This window comes from Capra hircus, chromosome 3 (genome assembly GCF_001704415.2).
Source record: "Capra hircus breed San Clemente chromosome 3, ASM170441v1, whole genome shotgun sequence".
In the NCBI taxonomy this organism is placed as follows: domain Eukaryota; kingdom Metazoa; phylum Chordata; class Mammalia; order Artiodactyla; family Bovidae; genus Capra; species Capra hircus.
In genome coordinates, this window is record NC_030810.1 from 108,245,890 (window position 1) to 108,265,784 (window position 19,895).

The window sequence follows — 19,895 nt, forward strand, 5'->3', positions numbered from 1 at the left end:
GACATTGAGAATAGAAAATTTCCACCATACAGCTAGTTTTGTTAGACAGCACTACTCTAAGATGTGGTTGTTATTGTTCAGTCGCTCACTTGTGTCCAATTCTTTGTGGGCCCATGGGCTGCAGCAGCCAGGCTTCCCTGTTCTTCACTATCTCTGTGTGTTTGCTTAAATTTATGTCCATTGAGTCAGTGATGCCATCCATCTCACCCTCTGTCATCTCCTTCTCCTGCCTTCAGTCTTTCCCAGCTTCAGGGTCTTTCCCAAAGAGCGGGCATCAGGTAGCCAAAGTACTGCAGCTTCAGTTTTAGAATCAGTCCTTCCAATGCATATTCAGGACTGATTTCCTTTAGAATTGACTTGTTTGATATCCTTGCAGTTCAAAGGACTCTCAAGAGTCTTCTCCAGCACCACAGTTCATAAGGCATCAATTCTTTGGCATTTAGCCTTTTTTATTGTCCAACTCTCATATCCATAGATCAGTTCGGTTCATTCACTCAGTTGTGTCTGACTCTGTGACTCCATGGGCTGCAGCAGCCAGGCTTCCAAGTCCATCACCAATGTCTGGAGCTTGTTCAAACTGATATCCATAGAGTTGGTGATGGCATCCAACAATCTCATCCTCTGTTGTCCCCCTCTCCTCCTGCCTTCAATCCTCCCAGCATCAGGGGTGTTTTTTTTTTTTTCCCCAATGAGTCAGTTCTTCATATCAGGTGGCCAAAATATTGGAGTTTTAGCTTCAGCATCAGTCCTTCCAATGAATCCTCAGAACTGATTTCCTTTAGGATGGACTGGTTTGATCTCCTTGCAGTCCAAAGAACTCTCAAGAGTCTTCTCCAACACCACAGTTCAAAAGCATCACTTCTTCAGTGCTCAACTTTCTTATTAGTTCAACTCTCACATCCATACATGACTACTGGAAAAACCATAGTTTTGACTAGATGGACATTTGTTGCCAAAGTAATCTCTCTTCTTTTTAATATGCTGTCTAGGTTGGTCATAGCTTTTCTTCCAAGTGATTTTGGAGCCCAAGAAAACAAAGTCTGTCACTGTTTCCATTGTTCCCCCATCTATTTGCCATGAAAAATTGGGACCAGATGCCATGATCTTGGTTTTTTGAATGTTGAATTTTAAGTCAACTTGTTTGATTCTCCTCTTTCACTTTCATCAAGAGGTTCTTCAGTTCCTCTTCACTTTCTGTCATAAGAGTGGTGTCATCTGCGTATCTGAGATTATTGATATTTCTCCCAGCAATCTTGATTCCAGCTTGTGCTTCATCCACTCTGGCATTTCAGATGATGTACTCTGCATAAAAATTAAATAAGCAGGGTGACAATATACAGCCTTGACATACTTTCCCAATTTGGAACCAGTCTGTTGTTCCATGTCCAGTTCTAATTGTTGCTTCTTTATCTGCATAAAGATTTCTATGGAGGCAGGTAAGGTGGTAAGAGGCATCTTGGCAAGATGGAAGAGTAGAAGACATGTGCTCATCTTCTCCTGTGAGAACTCCAAAATTACAACTCGCTGCTGAACAACCATCGACAGGAGAATGTTGGATACCACCCAAAAAAGATACCCCACATCCAAAGGCAAAGGAAGAGTCTCAGAAAGATGGTAGGAGGGGTGCAATCATGTTAAGAATCAAACCTCATACCTGCCAGAGATGCTTGGAGAGCTCAAACAAAACCTTGTGTGCATCAGGACCCAAAGACGCCACGGAGACTGAGTCAGACCCATGTCTGAGTCTCCTGCAGAGGTATGGACCAGCAGTTACCTGCCGCAGGGGCAGGGGCTCTGGGTGCAGCTACCTGGGTCATGCAGCTTGCGGCATAAGCCCTCTTGGAGGAAATCACCATTTACCCCACCATAAAGCCATTGAGCAGATGACCCACAAACTGCGGAACAATTATACCAAAGAAATTCTTGCACTGTTAAGAAATTTCTAGGGCCCACAACAGATTTCCCAACCTGGGGATCTGGTCAAGCGACTGAGAGCCCCCAGGGAATTTAATTTTGGAGGCCAGTGGGATTTGATTACAGAACTTACATATGCCTGGGGAAACAGACTCTTGGAGTGCACAAACAAAAACTTTTGTGCACCAGAACCCAGGAGAAAGAAGCAGTGACCCCAGAAGAGACTGACCCAGACTTGCTTGTTGTGTCCAGCAATCTCCAGTGGAGACATGGGTTGGTGGAGGCCTGCTGCAGGGTCAAGGGCACTGAGCAGAACAGTGTGTGCATGGGACCTTTTGAAGGAGGTCACCATTATCTTCATTACCTCTACCATAATTTGATCTCAGGTCAAAAAACAGGGAGGGAACACAGCCCTGCTCATCAACAGAAAATTTAAATAAGAGTTTACTGAGCATGGCCCCGCCCACCAGAACAAGACCCAGTTTCCCTCACAGTCAGTCTACCCCATCAGGAAGCTTCCATAAGCCTATTATCCTTATCCATTAGAGGGTGGACATAATAGAAACCACAAACACAGAAAGCTAATCAAACTGATCACATGGACCACAGACTTGTCTAACTCAGTGAAACTATGAGCCATGCCATATAAGGCCACCCAAGACTGATGGGTCATAGTGGACAGTTCTGACAAAATGTGGTCTACTGGAGACGAGAATGGCAAACCATTTCAGTATTCTTGCCTTGAGAACCCCATGAACACTATGAAAAGCAAAAGGATATGACACTGAAAGATAAACTCCCCAGGTCGGTAGGTGCCCAATATGTTACTGGAGATCAGTGGAGAAATAACTCCAGAAAGAATGAAGAAATGGAGCCAAGGCAAAAACAATACCCAGTTGTGGATGTGATTGATGGAAGTAAAGTCTGATGCTGTAAAGAGCAATATTGCATAGGAACCTGGAATGTTGGGTCCATGAATCAAAATAAATTGGAAGTGGTCAAACAGGAGATGTTTTAGGAATCAGTGAACTAAAATGGACTGGAATGGGCAAATTTAATTCAGATGATCATTATATCTACTACTGTGGGCAAGAATCCCTAGAAGAAAATGGAGTAGCCCTCATAGTCAACATAGAGTCTGAAATGTAGTACTTGGATGCAGTCTCAAAAGTGACAGAATGTTATATGTTTGTTTCCAAGGCAAACTGTTCAAAATCACATCCATACATGCCTATTAAAAAACCATAGCTTTGACTATATGGACATTTGCAGGCAAAGTAATGTCTCTTTTTTTAATACACTGTCTAAGTTTGTCATTGCTTTTCTTCCAAGGATCAAGTGTTTTTTAATTTCATGGCTGCAGTCAGCATCCACAGTCATTTTGGAGCCCAAGAACATAAACTCTGTCACTGTTTCCATTGTTTCCCCATTTCTTTGCTGTGAAGTGGTTGGACCAAGATGCCATGATCTTTGTTTTTTGAATGTTGAGTTTTTAAACAGCTTTTTCACTCTCCTCTTTCACCATCATCAAGAGGCTCTTTAGTTCCTCTCACTTTCTGCCATAACAGTGGTATCATCTGAATATTTGAGGTGATTGATGTTTCTCCTGGCAATCTTGATTTCAATTTGTGAGTTATCCAGCTGGCATTTCACATGATGTACTCTGCATATAAGTTAAATAAGCAGGGTGACAATATACAGCCTTGACGTACTTCTTTCCCAATTTGGAACCAGTCCATTGTTTCATGTAAAGTCCTAACTGTTGCTTCCTGACCTGCATGCAAGTTTCTCAGGAGGCAGGTAAGGTGGTCTGGTATTCCTATCTCTTTAAGAATTTTCCACAGATTGTTGTGATCTACATTGTCAAAGGTTTAGTGTAGTCAATGAAGCAGAAGTTAGATGCTTTTCTGGAATTTTCAAGCTTTTTCCATGATGCAACAGATGTTGGCAATTTTATTTCTGATTCCTCTGCCTTTTCTAAATCCAGTTTGTATATCTGAAAGTTCTTGTTTCATGTACTGTTGAAGCCTAGCTTGAAGCATTTTGAGTATTGCTTTGCTAACATGTGAGATGAGTGCAACTGACAATAGTTTGAACATTCTTTGGCATTGTCCTTCTTTGGGAGTGGAATGAAAACTGAACTATTCTAGTCCTGTGGTCTAAATGTTCTGATCCAGATTTTTATTTATAATAAAAATAATAATCCAGATTATTATTTCCAATAATCCAGATTTTAGTCCTGTGATGCTGGATTTTTCAAATTTGCTGGTATATTGTTAATCACATCTGTTAATCACACTTTAACAGATGTGGTTAGCATAGCTGAAAATTTAATACTACTTAAGATACATAAGAGAAATGAAAGTAAACGTGAGGAGAAAGACAAGGATTTCCATTTGAAATTAGCACTTTGAGGGCTTCAGAGCATACTGTACATTTTGGGGCAAGTGGAACCAGCTCATATCAATAGTCATGACTGTAATGGCCAATGTTACTCTGTGTCCTAGGACATGGAAGACAGCTGAGAAACTGCACACAAGTTTTCAAAAGGTGAAAGCTGGATGAACTCATTGATAACTTCATGGAAGAATCACACAGGTGCTGTTAGAAAAAAATTCGTTAAGAGTGTGGGGAATCTGAAGGTAATCTAATAAGAGGTAAGAGCAATGATAAGAGGAAGGTGAATCAGAATGGCCAAGAGACTATTTTGCACTCTGCTGTTGAAATTATCTAGGATAGCACTGGCTTCTTAAATTCACATGAATGGAATCATTATCTAAATGGAAATCGCCTTGAAAAAGAATTAGACCTCAGAGAGAAAACACCACTGAACTTTAGAGTTAGATTTGAAAGGAAAAGAACTGGGATATATAAAAATTTTGAAAATCAACCATAAGAAGGAGCTGACTATGTGGGCAGATTTGGAAGATTAAATAATTGGTTAATAGAAGAATGGAGTTTAGAAATGGTCCAACTGTGTGATCATGTTGGACAGTCTGAGCACTTTCTCTTCTGTTTCCTGTACCTTTGAAGAAAGAGTAACACCATCCGACTGAAAGATGATATTTTATTATACAGTGGTTGGTTGGCTATTAAATGCTTGTGGCTATAATGGGAATTGATGTTACTTTATACATTCTGTTAACATTTTATTAAATTGGCAATGTTTATTCTAGTATCATTAAAGTTGTAAATCAGACTTCTTCAGAGGAAATATAGGAAGGTCACCTGGATAATACAGAGTTTTCAATAGCAGCAGATCGAACACCTCCTTACATTCATATAAATGTGTTCAAAAATACAGTTTTAAATTAATTCTAGGTGATTTCTCCCCATCATTGTCTTACGCAGAAAGATTTCTTTGTCTAAGATGACAACTTGTCATTTATTTCCAGGGAATTTTTAGGCTTGGCAAGAAGGTTAACAAAAGGGGATCTGTGACTGTGATTGTGGGACAGCCCCAGGGGAATATTCCCCCTCGTCTGTGAAGCAGAGGAGGGGGAATTTCATCTGAAAGGAGGCCTGACTGCAAACAGTAAGCAAGCAAGGAGGAAATAATCATACCATTTGTTGTTGTTCAGTTGCCCAGACGTGTGCAACTGTTTGCTACCCCATGGATGGCAGCTTGCCAGTCCTCCCTGTTCCTCACCATCTCCCAGAGTTTGCCCAAGTTCATGTTCATTGCATGAATAATGCTGGTATCAGTAATATCATATTATGTGCCAAAAAATTGAAGCTGGCTAAATATTTTTCTTTTTAGAATTTATCTTCTGCATGATTTTATTTTAGAAGAAATCTTGTGGTTTTGTTAATCGCTGTGGGATTGTTGTCAGAAATTTCTTGCTGCTTTGCTCAGTTCATTGTTGGGACTTGTGGCTTTAGTAACCTCAAAATTGAAACTCGTGTGTGGTTATCTCGCCCATGTAACAATATGATTTCTTGTGGAATAGTAAAATGATTTTCTTCGCCAACATTTTTGCTTTATTTCATTTTGTGAATGATTCTAAAGTTCTTCAAATTAGTACAATTACTTGCAGTATGTTTGGTACATGCCATTTAAATCTTTTGACTATATATTGATTTTTTAGGGTAGTATGTATGCTCTTTAGTACCTATGTATGTCTATAGACCGTAATGGTACATTTACAGAACAATATATTGCTTCAAGAGTATTTATAGAGAAGAAATATTAAAAATAAATGACCTAGACATTCACTCAAGAAACAAGTAAAAGAACCATAAAATAAATTGAAAAGTGAAGAAGAAAGGAAGTCAGTATAAAGTTTGTATCTTTAAAATAGAAATTAAAGTATAATAGAAACTACCAAATGAGACTCAGACATCTTTTTTTTTTTAATAATAATATGAAAATAAACTCAGGAAGGAATGACAAGCAAGATAATGCACAAATGAAGAACATTGTGATTTAATAAGTGGGTGTTACTGGATACAACTAAGAGTTAAAGTAAGAGAAAACTATGTATAACTTCATTTCAGGTCATTTGAAGTCAGAATGAGATGGAAATTTTTGTTGAAAATTATAAATGATTCAAATAAGACCCAAGAGAAAGAGATCCCTTAAAGGTACTAGTTACCATAAGCATTGAAATTGATGGCAAAACTGACTAATCCATAAAGCTTCAGGCTCTTAATAATGATCAGTTTTAAGATATATAAAGCAATGGAAAACAAAAATTGAAGTCATTTCATGAGGGTAGAATATCACAACACAAAAACCTAGCAAATTGACAAGAAGACTTGAAGATAAACAAAGCAAACACAAAACCAAAGCAAACCAATAAATGAAATATCCAATAGCTATTATCCAATTTCACTCAGGAGCTTAAGTAAATTTAGATACTACATGTAGAGTTTTTACTAGGATTGTAAGAATAACACGAGAAAATCCATTAATGTGATTGTTTATATCATCTCACTATATGTCTGATGAAACCCTCAATAAAATTAAACACATATTGATGAAAAAAAATCTTACCAATTTTGGAATAAAAAGGGGCTTCCTATACATGGTTTAGTTTCACTATAACCAACATGCAGCAAATATACTTAGAAATAAAAATTTATGAGATTTAAACATTCATTTTATTTATTATTTATTATTTTTTGATACTACTGTGACTGCATGAAAAAGTTTCCCTATTACAGCATTAATTTCTCCTTTTTAGTTTTCAGTGTACATGTCTTGCATTTCTTTTATTAAAATCTGTTCCTCTTTATTTTATTCTGTTGAGCCTTTTGTAAGTGAAATTGCTTTCCTAACTTCATTTTTGGATTCTTGATTGTTAGCATATAGAACTACAATTGATTTTGGTATATTTATATTTTGTCCTACTAGGAATTTATTATACAGTTTCAAATTTTTGATTTACTTAAAAAAATTCTCTTTAATGATATTCTCTATTTGTTGCTTCATTTTTGTCACACTCTCCTTAATTCTTAAACATGGTCTTTAAACTTATTTATTTAAACTTAAACTTATCTAATGTTCATTGTTTTATAGCTTTGAGGTTTTTCTGCTATGTCTAACACTAGAGCAGCATGAAAGACAATTTCTATTGATTTCTTTCTTTCCCCTGTGTATAATCACACTTCCCTCTTTTCATGCTTCCTTTTTTTGTTGTTGAAAAATGGATACTATATTAATAGACAGTGTGTGGGTTCTGATGGCCCCATGTTACTCTTTGTTCCTGTCATTCTTTGTTGCTTCATATGTTTGCTTAATGACTTGCCTGGGTGGGCTAATCCATACAGTCTAACTCTCCCATAGTATTCAGTTACAGGTGTCTTTGTTAACTTTTTTTCTTTCTTTCCTCCTTCCTTCCTGTCTTTTTTGTTTCTTCTCACAGCATGTATACAAACCTCATCTTCATCTAGGGACCTGCAGAATGTTGCAGTTGGTTGTTTCTGGTCTTTTTGACCATCATTCAGTGTTTCATACGTGTGCATCCTTCCAGACTGCTAGGGATATGTGGCAGATTAGTCATATCCTACTCATAGATATCTTTGTAAATTTTCCGGCTAGCCTGAAGACTTGTTGCTCCATCCAGTGTTATACCTCCAGGCCAACTGGGAAGTTAAACTTTCACATCTCTTTTCTTTCAAGTTTGCTAGTTTAGTGATGCCCCTGGTTTGGGGTGATCTCTCTACTTCTCTCTGAATGAAGTTAGCCACCTTCAACAGGGAAGCTTCTCATTTTCATGGATTTCCCTGCCCTAGTAGAATGGTACTGTGCTTACAAGTTCAAGAGTTTTTCTCAACACTTTTCAATTTGTTGTATAACTTGGATCCATTTCCAGAGACTCAATGTAAAACATTGACAAGTTTTATCATTTTTTGGGGGGAAGAGAATTAGCCAAGATCCTCAGTCCACCATTCTGGAAGTTCCCCATGCTAGAGAAATTAGGAGGTCAAGACTGTTGCAGCACCTCTTAGTCTTCATGGTATTAGGATGCTTTCTGAATATTCCCATTTATTTATGGTTTAGTGTCAGGAACAGAGGCAAAAAACTTCAGCAGAAGCCTGGCTGAATGTTTAAAAGACCTTCAACTCTACTGCAGAAATGAGCAAATCATTGTAAATCAACTACATTTCAATTAAAGAAAAAGAGCTTTGGAGGTCTCCTGAATGGTGGTGGGTGTAGCATAAGTGAGCTCTAGCTCACAGCTGCTTAAGATGGTGAGGGTGAGGGAGGAAGTCCCTGTGTTACCCAGATGTAACATAAAAGCCCATCATTCTGAAACTGTTGGCTGTCCAGCACACCTGGTACTTCATAAATGAATAGAACAATGTGCTCTGACACATTCATTACTATTTGAGACTTGCAGGTGTTGTAGGCTACCATGAGTGATTAGCAGATGCAGAACCCTTTGACTATGTTACCTAGATGTAAACCTGGTGCAAATTTTACTAGTGTACACTATGGGATTCAATGCACAATCATGTCCAAGTGTCTTTTGTCCATTGACAGTAAAGTGTCTGCCTAAAATGCGGGAGACCCAGGTTCAATCCCTGGGTCAGGAAGAGCTCCAGGCGAAGGAAATGGCAACTCACTCCAGTACTCTTGCCTGGGAAATCCCATGGATGGAGGAACCTGGTAGTCTACAGTCCATGGGGTCACAAAGAGTCGGACATGACTGAGCGACTCACTTTCACATTCTTTCAGGAAAAATTATAGTTGAAATATAGAAAAGGATTTTAATGATATTTGAGAAATGGTATATGTGAAATACATGTGAATTGTGGCTGTTTCAGTTTCTCAGATGGGACATAGTCCCTGATACGTATACCAGGTCTTTGCATAGACTGTGGTCTCTTTCCCAGGCTAATGCTTCTGTTCCCCCAGAATGCAGGTGTGTTTCACTTTCTGGGAATCTTTCCTTGATCTCTCTTTGTCCATTTTTCTTGTCATTTCTCATCATTGCATTGCATACTTCTAAATTCAGTGCTTATGACTACTGTGTTTATATATTCATTGATATTCACAGTAAACTCCACCAAGACAAGAATTATATTCCTCCTTCCTTTCCCTTCTCTTTCTCAGCTCTTAGTGAAATGCTTGGTATATAGTTAAGTTCTCAATAAATAATGAGTCAAGCAAAGAATGAATAAATGAACATATTCAAGAGACCTGAACATTTTCTATGACAGACACTTATTAATTTAACTTAAAAATACAATTAGAAACTGAGGGACAGATTTACATGCCATCTACACTTCTTTCTATGGTACCATTGTTGCAGTGTTGTAGGTCAGGAAGCAACAGTTAGAACTGGACATGGAACAACAGGCTGGTTCCAAATAGGAAAAGGAGTATGTATATTATTACTCTGTTTATTTAACTTATATGCAGAGTACATCATGAGAAATGCTGGGCTGGAAGAAGCACAAGCTGGAATCAACATTGCCAGGAGAAATATCAATAACCTCAGATATGCAGATGACACCACCCTTATGGCAGAAAGTGAAGAAGAACTAAAGAGCCTCTTGATGAAAGGGAAAGAAGAGAGTGAAAAAGTTGGCTTAAAACTCAACATTCAGAAAACGAAGATCATGGCATCTGGTCCCATCACTTCATGGGAAATAGATGGGGAAACCGTGGAAACAGTGTCAGACTTTATTTTTTGGGGCTCCAAAATCCCTGCAGATGGTGATTGTAGCCATGAAATTAAAAGACGCTTACTCTTTGGAAGGGAAGTTATGACTAACCTGGACAGCATATTAAAAAGCAGAGACATCACTTTGTCAACAAAGGTCTGTCTAGTCAAGGCTATGGTTTTTCCAGTGGTCATGTATGGATGTGAGAGTTGGACTATAAAGAAAGCTGAGCGGTGAAGAATCGATGCTTTTGAACTGTGCTGTTGGAGAAGACTCTTGAGAGTCCCTTGGTCAGCAAGGAGATCCAACCCGTCCATGCTAAAGGAAATCAGTCCTGAATATTCATTGGAAGGACTGATGTTGAAGCTGAAACTCCAATACTTTGGCCACCTGATGCAAAGAGCTGACTCATTTGAAAAGACTCTGGTGCTGGGAAAGATTGAAGGTGGGAGGAGAAGGGGAACACAGAGGATGAGATGGTTGGATGGCATCACTGACTCAATGGACGAGTTTGGGTGAACTCCGGGAGTTGATGATAGACAGGGAGGCCTGGCGTGCTGCAGTCCATGGGATTGCAAAGAGTCGGACACAACTGAGAGACTGAACAGAACGGATTGTTGCAGTGAAAAGGAAAGAAGAAAGAGGAATGAGTTTTTCTTTCACTTTCCTGAGAACAAAGAAGATAAAGAGAACAGTGAGCAAACCTGAACACTCCCAATTTTTAATTTTAAAATAAATAAAATAACTGCTCCTGACACTGCAAGTCTGTAACTAAGTTCGTTTGCTTTTCTGCCCTCTAACTCTGAAGAAGCTACAACTCACATTCGTTCTTTTGACTCTATGCTAAATACATCCTGTTTTTGGTGTTTACCCTTATAATACCCTTCCCCTTTGTATTTACATATCAAAAATTAGGCCTCAGAGCCATTGAATAGCCAGGCTCAATTACTGGGTTCCTGTGGCTGAGACGGTAAAGCGTCTGTCTGCAGTGAAAGAGACCAGGGTTCAATCCCTGGGTTCGGAAGATCACCTAGAGAAGGAAATGGCAGCCCACTCCAGTATTCTTGCCTGGGAAATCCCATGGACCCTGGAGCCTGGTAGGTTAAAGAGCTGGACACGACTGAGCACCCTCACTTACACTTTGATGCCAGTACATGACTGTCTTTGAAACAAGGCAAGAGAAAGAAATCAAGATCCTAGCACCTTTGTTACTCAGCGCCTACTCCTGACTGAGAGCCATTGCCTTGTATAAACCCCTGGACTTCTCATGGGGGAAGGCACAGTTCTTGAGGCATGAATCTACTGTGTTCCCCTCTCCACTGGCTGAGAATAAAACACACCTTTTGATTTTTTCCAAATATAGAGGAAATCTGTCTCCATATTTTTCATTTGTTTTGGTAGGCAAATAAAGCCTATCAAATTTTGATAGATTTTGGCCCTCAACATCATGTTCTTGGCGGGTTCTGTGTCATCCATAGCACCCCACTGCAACAATCCATGTACCATGAAACACCTGAGTACCTCCATCTGGAGGTTTATTCGAACATGAACCAATCTGAACTGTGCATCTCCATGCCATCCTCCCCAGACTTGTGCTGCCTGCCTTCATGAATGGCCCTATTTCTCTCCTCCTGGTCGCACTTTGTTTGACTACTCCTGATGACCTCCAACATATCTTTGCTATTTCCATTTCTCTCCATTCTCACTGCTCCTGCCTTTGTCTAGGTCACTACAATCATTGGCCATCACTGTCTCATCATTCTTTAGTACAATCTCTAGTGAATCTCCTTGGGATTTAGAGAATTTTCCTAAAAGGCATTTTAATCACAAAACTCCCATGTTTAAAATCCTTCAGTTGCTTGAAAAATGAGACAGTTCTTCAGGATGACTTAGAGAATCAGAGTTTACTAACATCTCCCATTTTGTCTCTTTTCTCTGATCCTTAAGCTCTAAAGTCCACTTTTCTCCTATAAGTCCCTAGGCATCTTCCACCTGTTTTAGCATTAACTTTCTAATGTTCTTTACTTGCGCTCAGGCAATTACTCCTTTCGTTATTCTTTAGCTAAAAGAATTAGGATCCTATTCTTTATTTTTTTCAGATAAAGTTGAAAACAAATGTTTCAAATCTACCTGAGCTCTCTGTAGAACTGGGAGGCTGCCACTCAAAATATACCCCTGACTTCCTCTGCTTTTCTGTGCAGGTGATGCAACTGATTCTTCAGTTTGTAGCAAGAACAAAAGAGGTGATCTTTGCCTTAGGTCTAAGGCAGAAAGGCACTAAATCCCTGATCTGCTACTCCTGTAAATATACTGCCTGTTGCCTGTTTTCAGGCTAGATTGTCTCCCCGGGTAAACATGTCATTCTGCTAAGAGAGTTCTTAGATTATTGTCATATGACAAAATGTCTTGAGGCCTAAAAGTCAGTAAAGTTAGGGGTAGTAAATAATCTACTTAGTTAAAATTTTTTACATTTTCATTTATATTTATAGTTTTTGCAGGCATCCTCTTATATTCGTATTATTTTGCTTCTGGAAATATTTTGGTCTGTGGATTTTGAACCATTTCATTTGCTTTCATTTTAGAAGGACTTTAAAATTTCTCTTCAGCAGTTGGATCCTTTATTTTCCAGCATGATAATGGATTCATTCATCTTTTATTAACACACATTTTTAAATATTTTAATTGCTTTAGACATCTGAGCTAAATGTGCTCTCTGCCAGCTTGATTTAATGCAGTTTTCTATAAACATGATTGAAACGATTTTTCTAACTGACTTTATTTTATATTGTGCTCTTATGATAAATAAAATATAATTTGAAGTACAGTAATACTTATTTCTCTCCTTTCTTTTCATTTACCTTCTGGGGTTTTGATGAATTAATATGAAATTTAATTCCTTGAATATTATTGCTTTTTCTGAAATGGTAAACAAATGTGTTAAATTTTACAAGTTCATTTTAAACACTTATTTAGACAACTACATATTTTAAAAGTAACTTTAAAATAATCTTGTTTATGCATTATTTTTTGGCTGTGCTGGGTCTTGATTGCTGTGTGGGCTTTTCTCTAATTGCAGCAAGTAAGGGCTATTCTGTAGTTGGTGCATAGGCTTCCCATTGCAGTGGTTCCTCCTATTGCAGAGCACTGACCCTAGGGCACTCAGTGTTCAGTATTTGTGGCACATGGGCTCAGTAGTTGTGGTTCCTGGGCTCTGGAGCACATGCTCAATAGTTTTGGCACACAGGCTTGATTCCTCTATGACATGCGGGGAATCTTCCCTGACCAAGAATCGAATCTGTGTCTCTTGCATTGGCAGGTGGATTCTTTACCACTGAGTCACCAGGGAAGCTCTTAAAAATCATTTTATATTAATATTCTTGCGTCATTTCTTGAGTTCTTTGTTGTCGTTGTTGTCCAGTCTCTAAGTTGTGTCTGACTCTTTGTGATCTTATGGACTGCGGCAGGTCAGTTTTCCCTGTCCTTCACCATCTCCTGGAATTTACTCAAACTCATGCCTATTGTGTTGCTGATGCCATCCAACCATCTCATCCTCTGTCACCCTCTTTTCCTCCTGCCCTCGATCTTTCCCAGGATTAGGGTCTTTTCCAATGAATTGGCTTTTTTGCATCAGATGGCCAAAGTATTGAAGATTCAGCTTCAACATCAGTCCTTCCAATGAATATTCAGGGTTGATTTCCTTTAGGATTGACTGGTTTGAACTTCTTGCTTTCCAAGTAACTCTCTAGAGTCTTCTTCAGCACCACAGTTTGAAAGCATCAGCTCTTCAGTGCTCAGACTTCTTTATGGTTCAATTCGGAGGCAAATTTTTGGTTTTACTCAGTTTCATAAAGGAAGTTGTGTGGTACATTGTTTGACTTCCTGAGGGTTCAAATATGGCTTAACTTTGCCTTCATGGGGGAATGATAATTTGCCTGAGTAAAGTAATTTAGAATTATCTCATTACCTCAGAGTTCTGAAATATTTCCCCATAGCATCGCACATGAAGAGTCTGAAGCCTGTGTCATGCTCTTCTTTTTAAGTAGCCAGTATGTGTCTAAAACTGTGAATTTATTTATTTATTTATTTTTGTCCTCTTTGGAATTCAGGAACAATACCAGGGTGAGATTGAGTGTGGATCTTTTTCCACAATTATGATCACTATTCAGTAAGGTTTATAGTAAAAGTAGACATTTTAGTTGGGTTTTGTTTTGTTTTTTCCAGAGAAATTTCTTCTCTGAACCTAAGTGTCTGGCAAATTTGTTTGGCACCAAGTGGGCACTAATTAAATGTCAGATGAATGGCCAAACAGAGGAAAGATGTTTCAACTGCCTTCAAGCTGCTATAGCAAATGTCAATGAAAGGAAGCAAAATAGAGACTCAACTCAATAATTAATTCTCCCATGCATACTACAATCCCTTAGAGTCACTTCCCTGCCTCCAACAAAGCTCTTCTCTTGTCAACAACCGCCAACGAGGACACCAGTGCTCCCAGGCCGTGCCCACCCTTCATACCCAGAGCCAAGCTTGCTCATCATCAGTAGACACACTCAACTCATTTGGGGTAAGGATGGGTTCCAGGGCCCCTGGATACTTCCCACAGACCCACTCACACAGCATGACTGGAAATCCACCTGCCTCCCAGCTCACGATTTCCAGGTTAAATTCAGGCATAGACCCTTCAACAGTGACAACTAGTCTGACCAGGACAACTGGGCAAAAGGGCATTTTCTATAGATTATCTGATATAATTGTCACTACTAAGAAGCAGTATTGTCACTACTGCTTCGTTTTCATTGTGGATGATGAATGAGGTTTGCCTGTAGCCTAATAGCTGCACTCAAAATGTCTAGTGTTTTCTGGCAATGATTTTGAGAAGAGCAGAATGAAGGGACGAAGGGGACTGAGATGAGGTGGAACAGGCAGGACAAGTGAGAGGAGTGAGTGTCGACTCCAGGGGGAAAGCAGTTAGTAGAGAAAAACAGGAAAGACCAAGAAGAAGGGGAAAGGTAGCCAAGGGGCATACAGGAGGAGGAGACCACAGAAGGATGAGGGGTGAGGAAACTGCTGGAAAGGCCACTGGGCATCACTGATCACCTTCCATCACTTCTTTTCAAAGAGAAAGACATTGAGAACCCGAGTATGGACTTGATTTCTCCAAGGCTAAAAGATGCTAAGTATTCCAGCCAAATCACAGACCATAGCCTTTCTTCAGAAGCCAGGACTGGCTGCAGTAGAGGGGATCAGGAGGGCATAGGCACATGCAGAAGAAAATCAGGAAGTCAGATAGTGGGAGAAGTGGAGGGGAAGTGAGAGACCGTGCGGGAAGCCTGTGACTGCCAGAGGCTGTAGGGTTTCTCTGGCAGGGAAGTCGGCAGAGGGAGAGGTTTCTGTGTTGGTGTACCAAGGGAAGTCAGATGAGAGGGCGAGAGGGTAAAGAGCAGAACCGTGTCTGAGTTCTGAGGGCAGCTTGCCTGTGCAGGCATCCTTCACCTAAGAGAGCTTCAATGCTGCTTCTGCTGCCTCTGCTCTTCAGGGGACTTCTCTGCCATGGGGCAAGCACAGTGGGTAAGATGATCCCAGGTGGAGAGATACCCTTGGCTGGGAACTGCAGGGTGGAGAGGTTCTGGGGAGGACCTAGGGGAAGGGGGTAATGCACCTACAGGTTGCCCTTGGAGTCTGTATATCATGTTAGTTCCAAGCAAAGTATTCTTTGTCATAGTCTCAGTTAATCTGCCTGATTTTGGGGAGAGGATGCTGGCCCAGAAGCAGAGGCTATGGGAATATGTGCAACCTGTGTAACCATCTCCATGCATCCTCTCCTCTATGGGGCCAACGTTTCCCATGCTTTCACTCCCTCTCTCAGATCCTCAGGTTCCAGGACCCCATCATCTGGCTGCAGAAGAATCCCCCTCCTTCCGCTTGATCCAGATCTCCTCCTTTGCCAACCACAGCTGGACGAAGACCCAGGGCTCAGGCTGGCTGGGCGAGCTGCAGACTCATGGCTGGGATAGTATCTTGGCCACCATCCGCTTTCTGAGGCCCTGGTCCCAGGGTAACTTCAGCAAGGAGGAGCTGAAGAGCATACAAGCACTCTTGCAGCTGTACTTCCACAGTTTCCCACGGGAAGTGCAGGCCTATGCCAGTCAGTTTCAGTTTGAATGTGAGTTCCTTAATCCAAGAGAATGTTCGCTGGAAGGCTCTGATCATCTTTCAAAGGATAGAAAGAATGTGGACGTTGATGTTGTTGCTTGTCTCCTTTTGGGCACTGTCCCTCCTCTGCTGACCGTTCACCACCACTCCCACTCTACTTCTCCCACCCAATACACATAGCTCTCACACCTGTAAAAATACCATCAGGTTCTAGACCTCAAATAACTGTCTGTTCTTGATCTTCTGCCCAGCACCCTGGCCTCAGAGTCAGCCTTTCCCAACCAAGATTCTGCCCTCCTTTCTTCCATGTTTACAGGTTTCTGCCTGTACCTAACCACTTCCAGTCTGCTCTTTCAGTTGATGTCCTTTATTTCTCCAACAGCCTTCCGTCTAGCCCTTCCCCTTAATTATTTCAAAATACCTTTATTATCTCAAAATTTTCTTCCCACAAATTTCCTCCCATTTTCCTGTCCCACCTCTGGCTTTCCATGTGATCCCCCAGCAAGTTTTCCTTCCTTTAAATCTGTAGGTTGCTTACTTTCCTTCCCTGTAATTTTTTCCATATTGATTCTCTCTTCCTTATCTACCCGCAGACCCCTTTGAGCTCCAGGTATCATTTGGATGTTTAATTCACACTGGGAAGGCTTTGGAAACCTTCTTAAATGGAGCATATCAAGGATTAGATTTCCTGAGTTTCCAAGAAAATTCCTGGAAGCCATTTCCAGGAGCAGGAAGTCGAGCTGAGAATGTCTGTAGGGTGCTCAACCACTACCGAATTATTAAAGAAATTGTGCAGAAGCTTCTCAGTGACACCTGCCCTCGGTTCCTGGCAGGAATCCTTGAAGCAGGGAAGTCAGAACTGGAAAAACAAGGTGAGCCCAACTCTTTTTCCCCTCCTATTCCTGGTGCTTCAACACCTGTATTTGAGTCTTATACTCTTTATCAACCTTTTGAAACACATAATAAGAAGCTAGAGGGTGAGATGTTTGGGTCTATAATTGTTTCCTAGAAAAGAGAAAGAAGTGATTACTCAAACTCCTTAAGGAGCCCTAAGTCACTAAGCTGTAGCCTAGGGTGCCCTCCTAAATCCTATTTCTCCTCCTCTTTCCTCTCTAGTGAAGCCAGAGGCTTGGGTGTCCAAAGGCCCCAGTCCCGGGCCTGGCCGTCTGTTGTTGGTGTGCCATGTCTCTGGCTTTCATCCAAAGCCCATATGGGTGATGTGGATGAGGGGCAAGCAGAAGCACCCAGGGACTCGGCGAGGTGACGTCCTGCCCAATGCTGATGGGACCTGGTATCTCCGAGTAACCCTGGATGTGGCTGCTGGGGAGGCATCTGGCCTGAGTTGCCAAGTGAAGCACACCAGCCTAGGAGGCCAGGACATCATCATCCACTGGGGTGAGAGAGAACTGGGGTTTGCTGGGAGGTGATAGTCTTCTCATAGTAAAAACAGCTAATGAGTGAGGAACTTAGAAAAATGGCCAGAAATGCTATGCACAAGAGGATACTGGCCGGGGGGGAGGGGAGGGGAGTGGTGGGGTGGAAATCCATGGAAAGAAGGGTGGAGCATGACAGTAGTTAAATTTTAAGAAAATGCAAGAGCATTAGAGGTACTAGAGAGAGAAAAAAAGAAGGACCTGGTGATGAGATGAAAGAGAGAAAAAATGGACAGACCAGAGACACAGACTCAGGAGGAATTGAAATGAGGACTCTAGAAAAGACAGATGAGAACTCTGGGGAGGGGCCACCACTCTGAAATGAGAAGCATTAACTGTGGTAGAAGAGAGAGCACTTTATAGACCGACTTTCTTGTTTTACCCCCACCTAGGTGGATACTCCTTCTTCTCGTTATTGATCTGCTTAATTGTAATAGTTACCTTGGTCATGTTGGTTATAGTTGATTCTTCATTTAAAAAGCAGAGGTGAGTCTTTTCTTGTTGTGTCTCTTTAGCTTCTTATCAGCTTCTTCTTTTTTTCTCCCTTTCTCCTTTCTCTGATTTCCCTTATCTGACCGAGATCTTCTTTTCCTCCCACAGCTCAAATCAGGATGTCTTCTCTATCTCCCACCCTGCCTTTCCCACAGGAGCCAAAACCCAAGACCCCAGGAATTCAGTACATCAACTCTGCTTGGCACAGGAATCATGGATCAAAAACAGACTCTTAAAGAAATGGAAAGACAGACTAAATCAACTCTAGTGTCATTAGTTTTACCCTCCACATAAAATCCCTTCTGCTTCTGTTTAAACATGATTCATAGCTCTAAACAAAGTATGATTTTGCTAAAGTGATTTGTTCTGTCAGAGACCCAACCCGCACCCTTTAGAAAATCTTTTTCTTCCCCTCCCATCTTCCAGAATATCTTTCTACTTCAGCCACATGTTCATCACTATTGATCCTTTAAATTTTAATTCAGATGCCTCTTTCTTAACAACTTCCCTGGATAGTCCAGGGGAAAGCTCTTCTTTATACCCCAAATTGGACTGTTCTTCCTAAATACACTCATCTCTTCCTACTCCAAACAGTAATTTTAAAATTTTTGTGTTTTTCTCTCATTTGCTTGAAAGCAAGATTTACGTGTTTGTATTTGTGTGCATGATCAAAAGCCTCACCTGGTTCATGGCAGATTGTGGGCAGGTAACCTGTGCAGTTGTTGCCATCTCAAAATCCTGTTCATTTTTGAAGGAGATACTGCATTTTCATTTTATACTGGCCTCACAAATTATGTAGCTGGTTTGTCCTGAGAGAGATCTTTCTCAATAAATACTGACTGAAATAAATGTATTGTCAAATAAATTGTCTTAATCCCTTGCCTTTCTGGCATCTCTGCATCATTTGGCTATGTTCTTTTTTTTTTTTTTTTTTTTTGACTATGTTCTTATTAAAACTCTTTGTCTGTCTCCCACCAAAGGTGAAGGAGGCAGCTAAGTGTTTCAGACTTCATCGCTGTCATGGTGTTTATGCATCTTCAGAGATATTTAAAGAAAATAGTAACACATGAGATTTTCTATTGTCAAAGAGAGGGTAGGGTTGGACTGACATTCCTACTTCTCTGAGATTATGTATTACTATATATGTTTTTGTGGATACACATATTCAGGGGATACATTCATATTTTGGGAAGTTAGGAACAGAACATGGAGACTGAGGATTATTTTTATTGACAAAGCCAAGCAAGGAGGGGATACATTGATCAGATGCCAGCCTAGTTTCATTTATTTTCTTTAGCATTTTGATTTATTGTTATTATTACCTATACTTTATTTTCCTCTTAATTTTTAATATGGATATTAAAATTATATAATTTCTTTAATTGAGATTCATTTGATGAGTCTGTTGGAGGTCAGAAAGTTATTAAGGTGTAGTGTTCATACTGATGTCCAGTTGACATCTTCCCTTGGATGGAGTAATTGAGCAGATTGCATAGATTTTTTTAGTGGGAACTTAATACTCCATATGGGGCATTCCCAAGTGTCCCATGATCACTTATCCAAGCTGTACTCTTACACATGAACAACATATTAAAGTCAGTCCTTTCCATATTGAGAGTTTATCAACTTCTGAATGCAGAAGGTATAAAAATAGCTTACATAGAGGCAGCCACCAGATTTCAGAGAGGAAGGCAGAATTTTAAAGGGCTTTTGGAGCAATAAATAATGAAATTCCATCACATGGTAGAAGGTCCTTCTCTATCAAAATGAAGATGCGCAAGTAGGAAACTT

General features: G+C 40.3%; 1 protein-coding gene across 1 annotated transcript; it reads left to right on the forward strand.

Moving 5' to 3' along the window:
• Positions 15,368-18,984, forward strand: CD1E (CD1e molecule). The gene is made up of 6 exons (XM_005677278.2): positions 15,368-15,594; positions 15,893-16,189; positions 16,773-17,051; positions 17,296-17,574; positions 18,005-18,098; positions 18,213-18,984. The coding sequence occupies exons 1-6, from the start codon at positions 15,534-15,536 to the stop codon at positions 18,370-18,372; spliced, it is 1,170 nt and encodes a 389-aa protein (XP_005677335.1). The 5' UTR covers positions 15,368-15,533; the 3' UTR covers positions 18,373-18,984.

Excerpts from the sequence above, each read along its gene's own strand:
- CD1E (XM_005677278.2), top strand. The coding sequence starts at position 15,534 with ATGCTGCTTCTGCTGCCTCTGCTCTTCAGGGGACTTCTCTGCCATGGG. Across the intron at positions 16,190-16,772 it reads CAGTCAGTTTCAGTTTGAAT|ACCCCTTTGAGCTCCAGGTA; the intron begins GTGAGTTCCTTA and ends ATCTACCCGCAG. Across the intron at positions 17,575-18,004 it reads GGACATCATCATCCACTGGG|GTGGATACTCCTTCTTCTCG; the intron begins GTGAGAGAGAAC and ends ACCCCCACCTAG.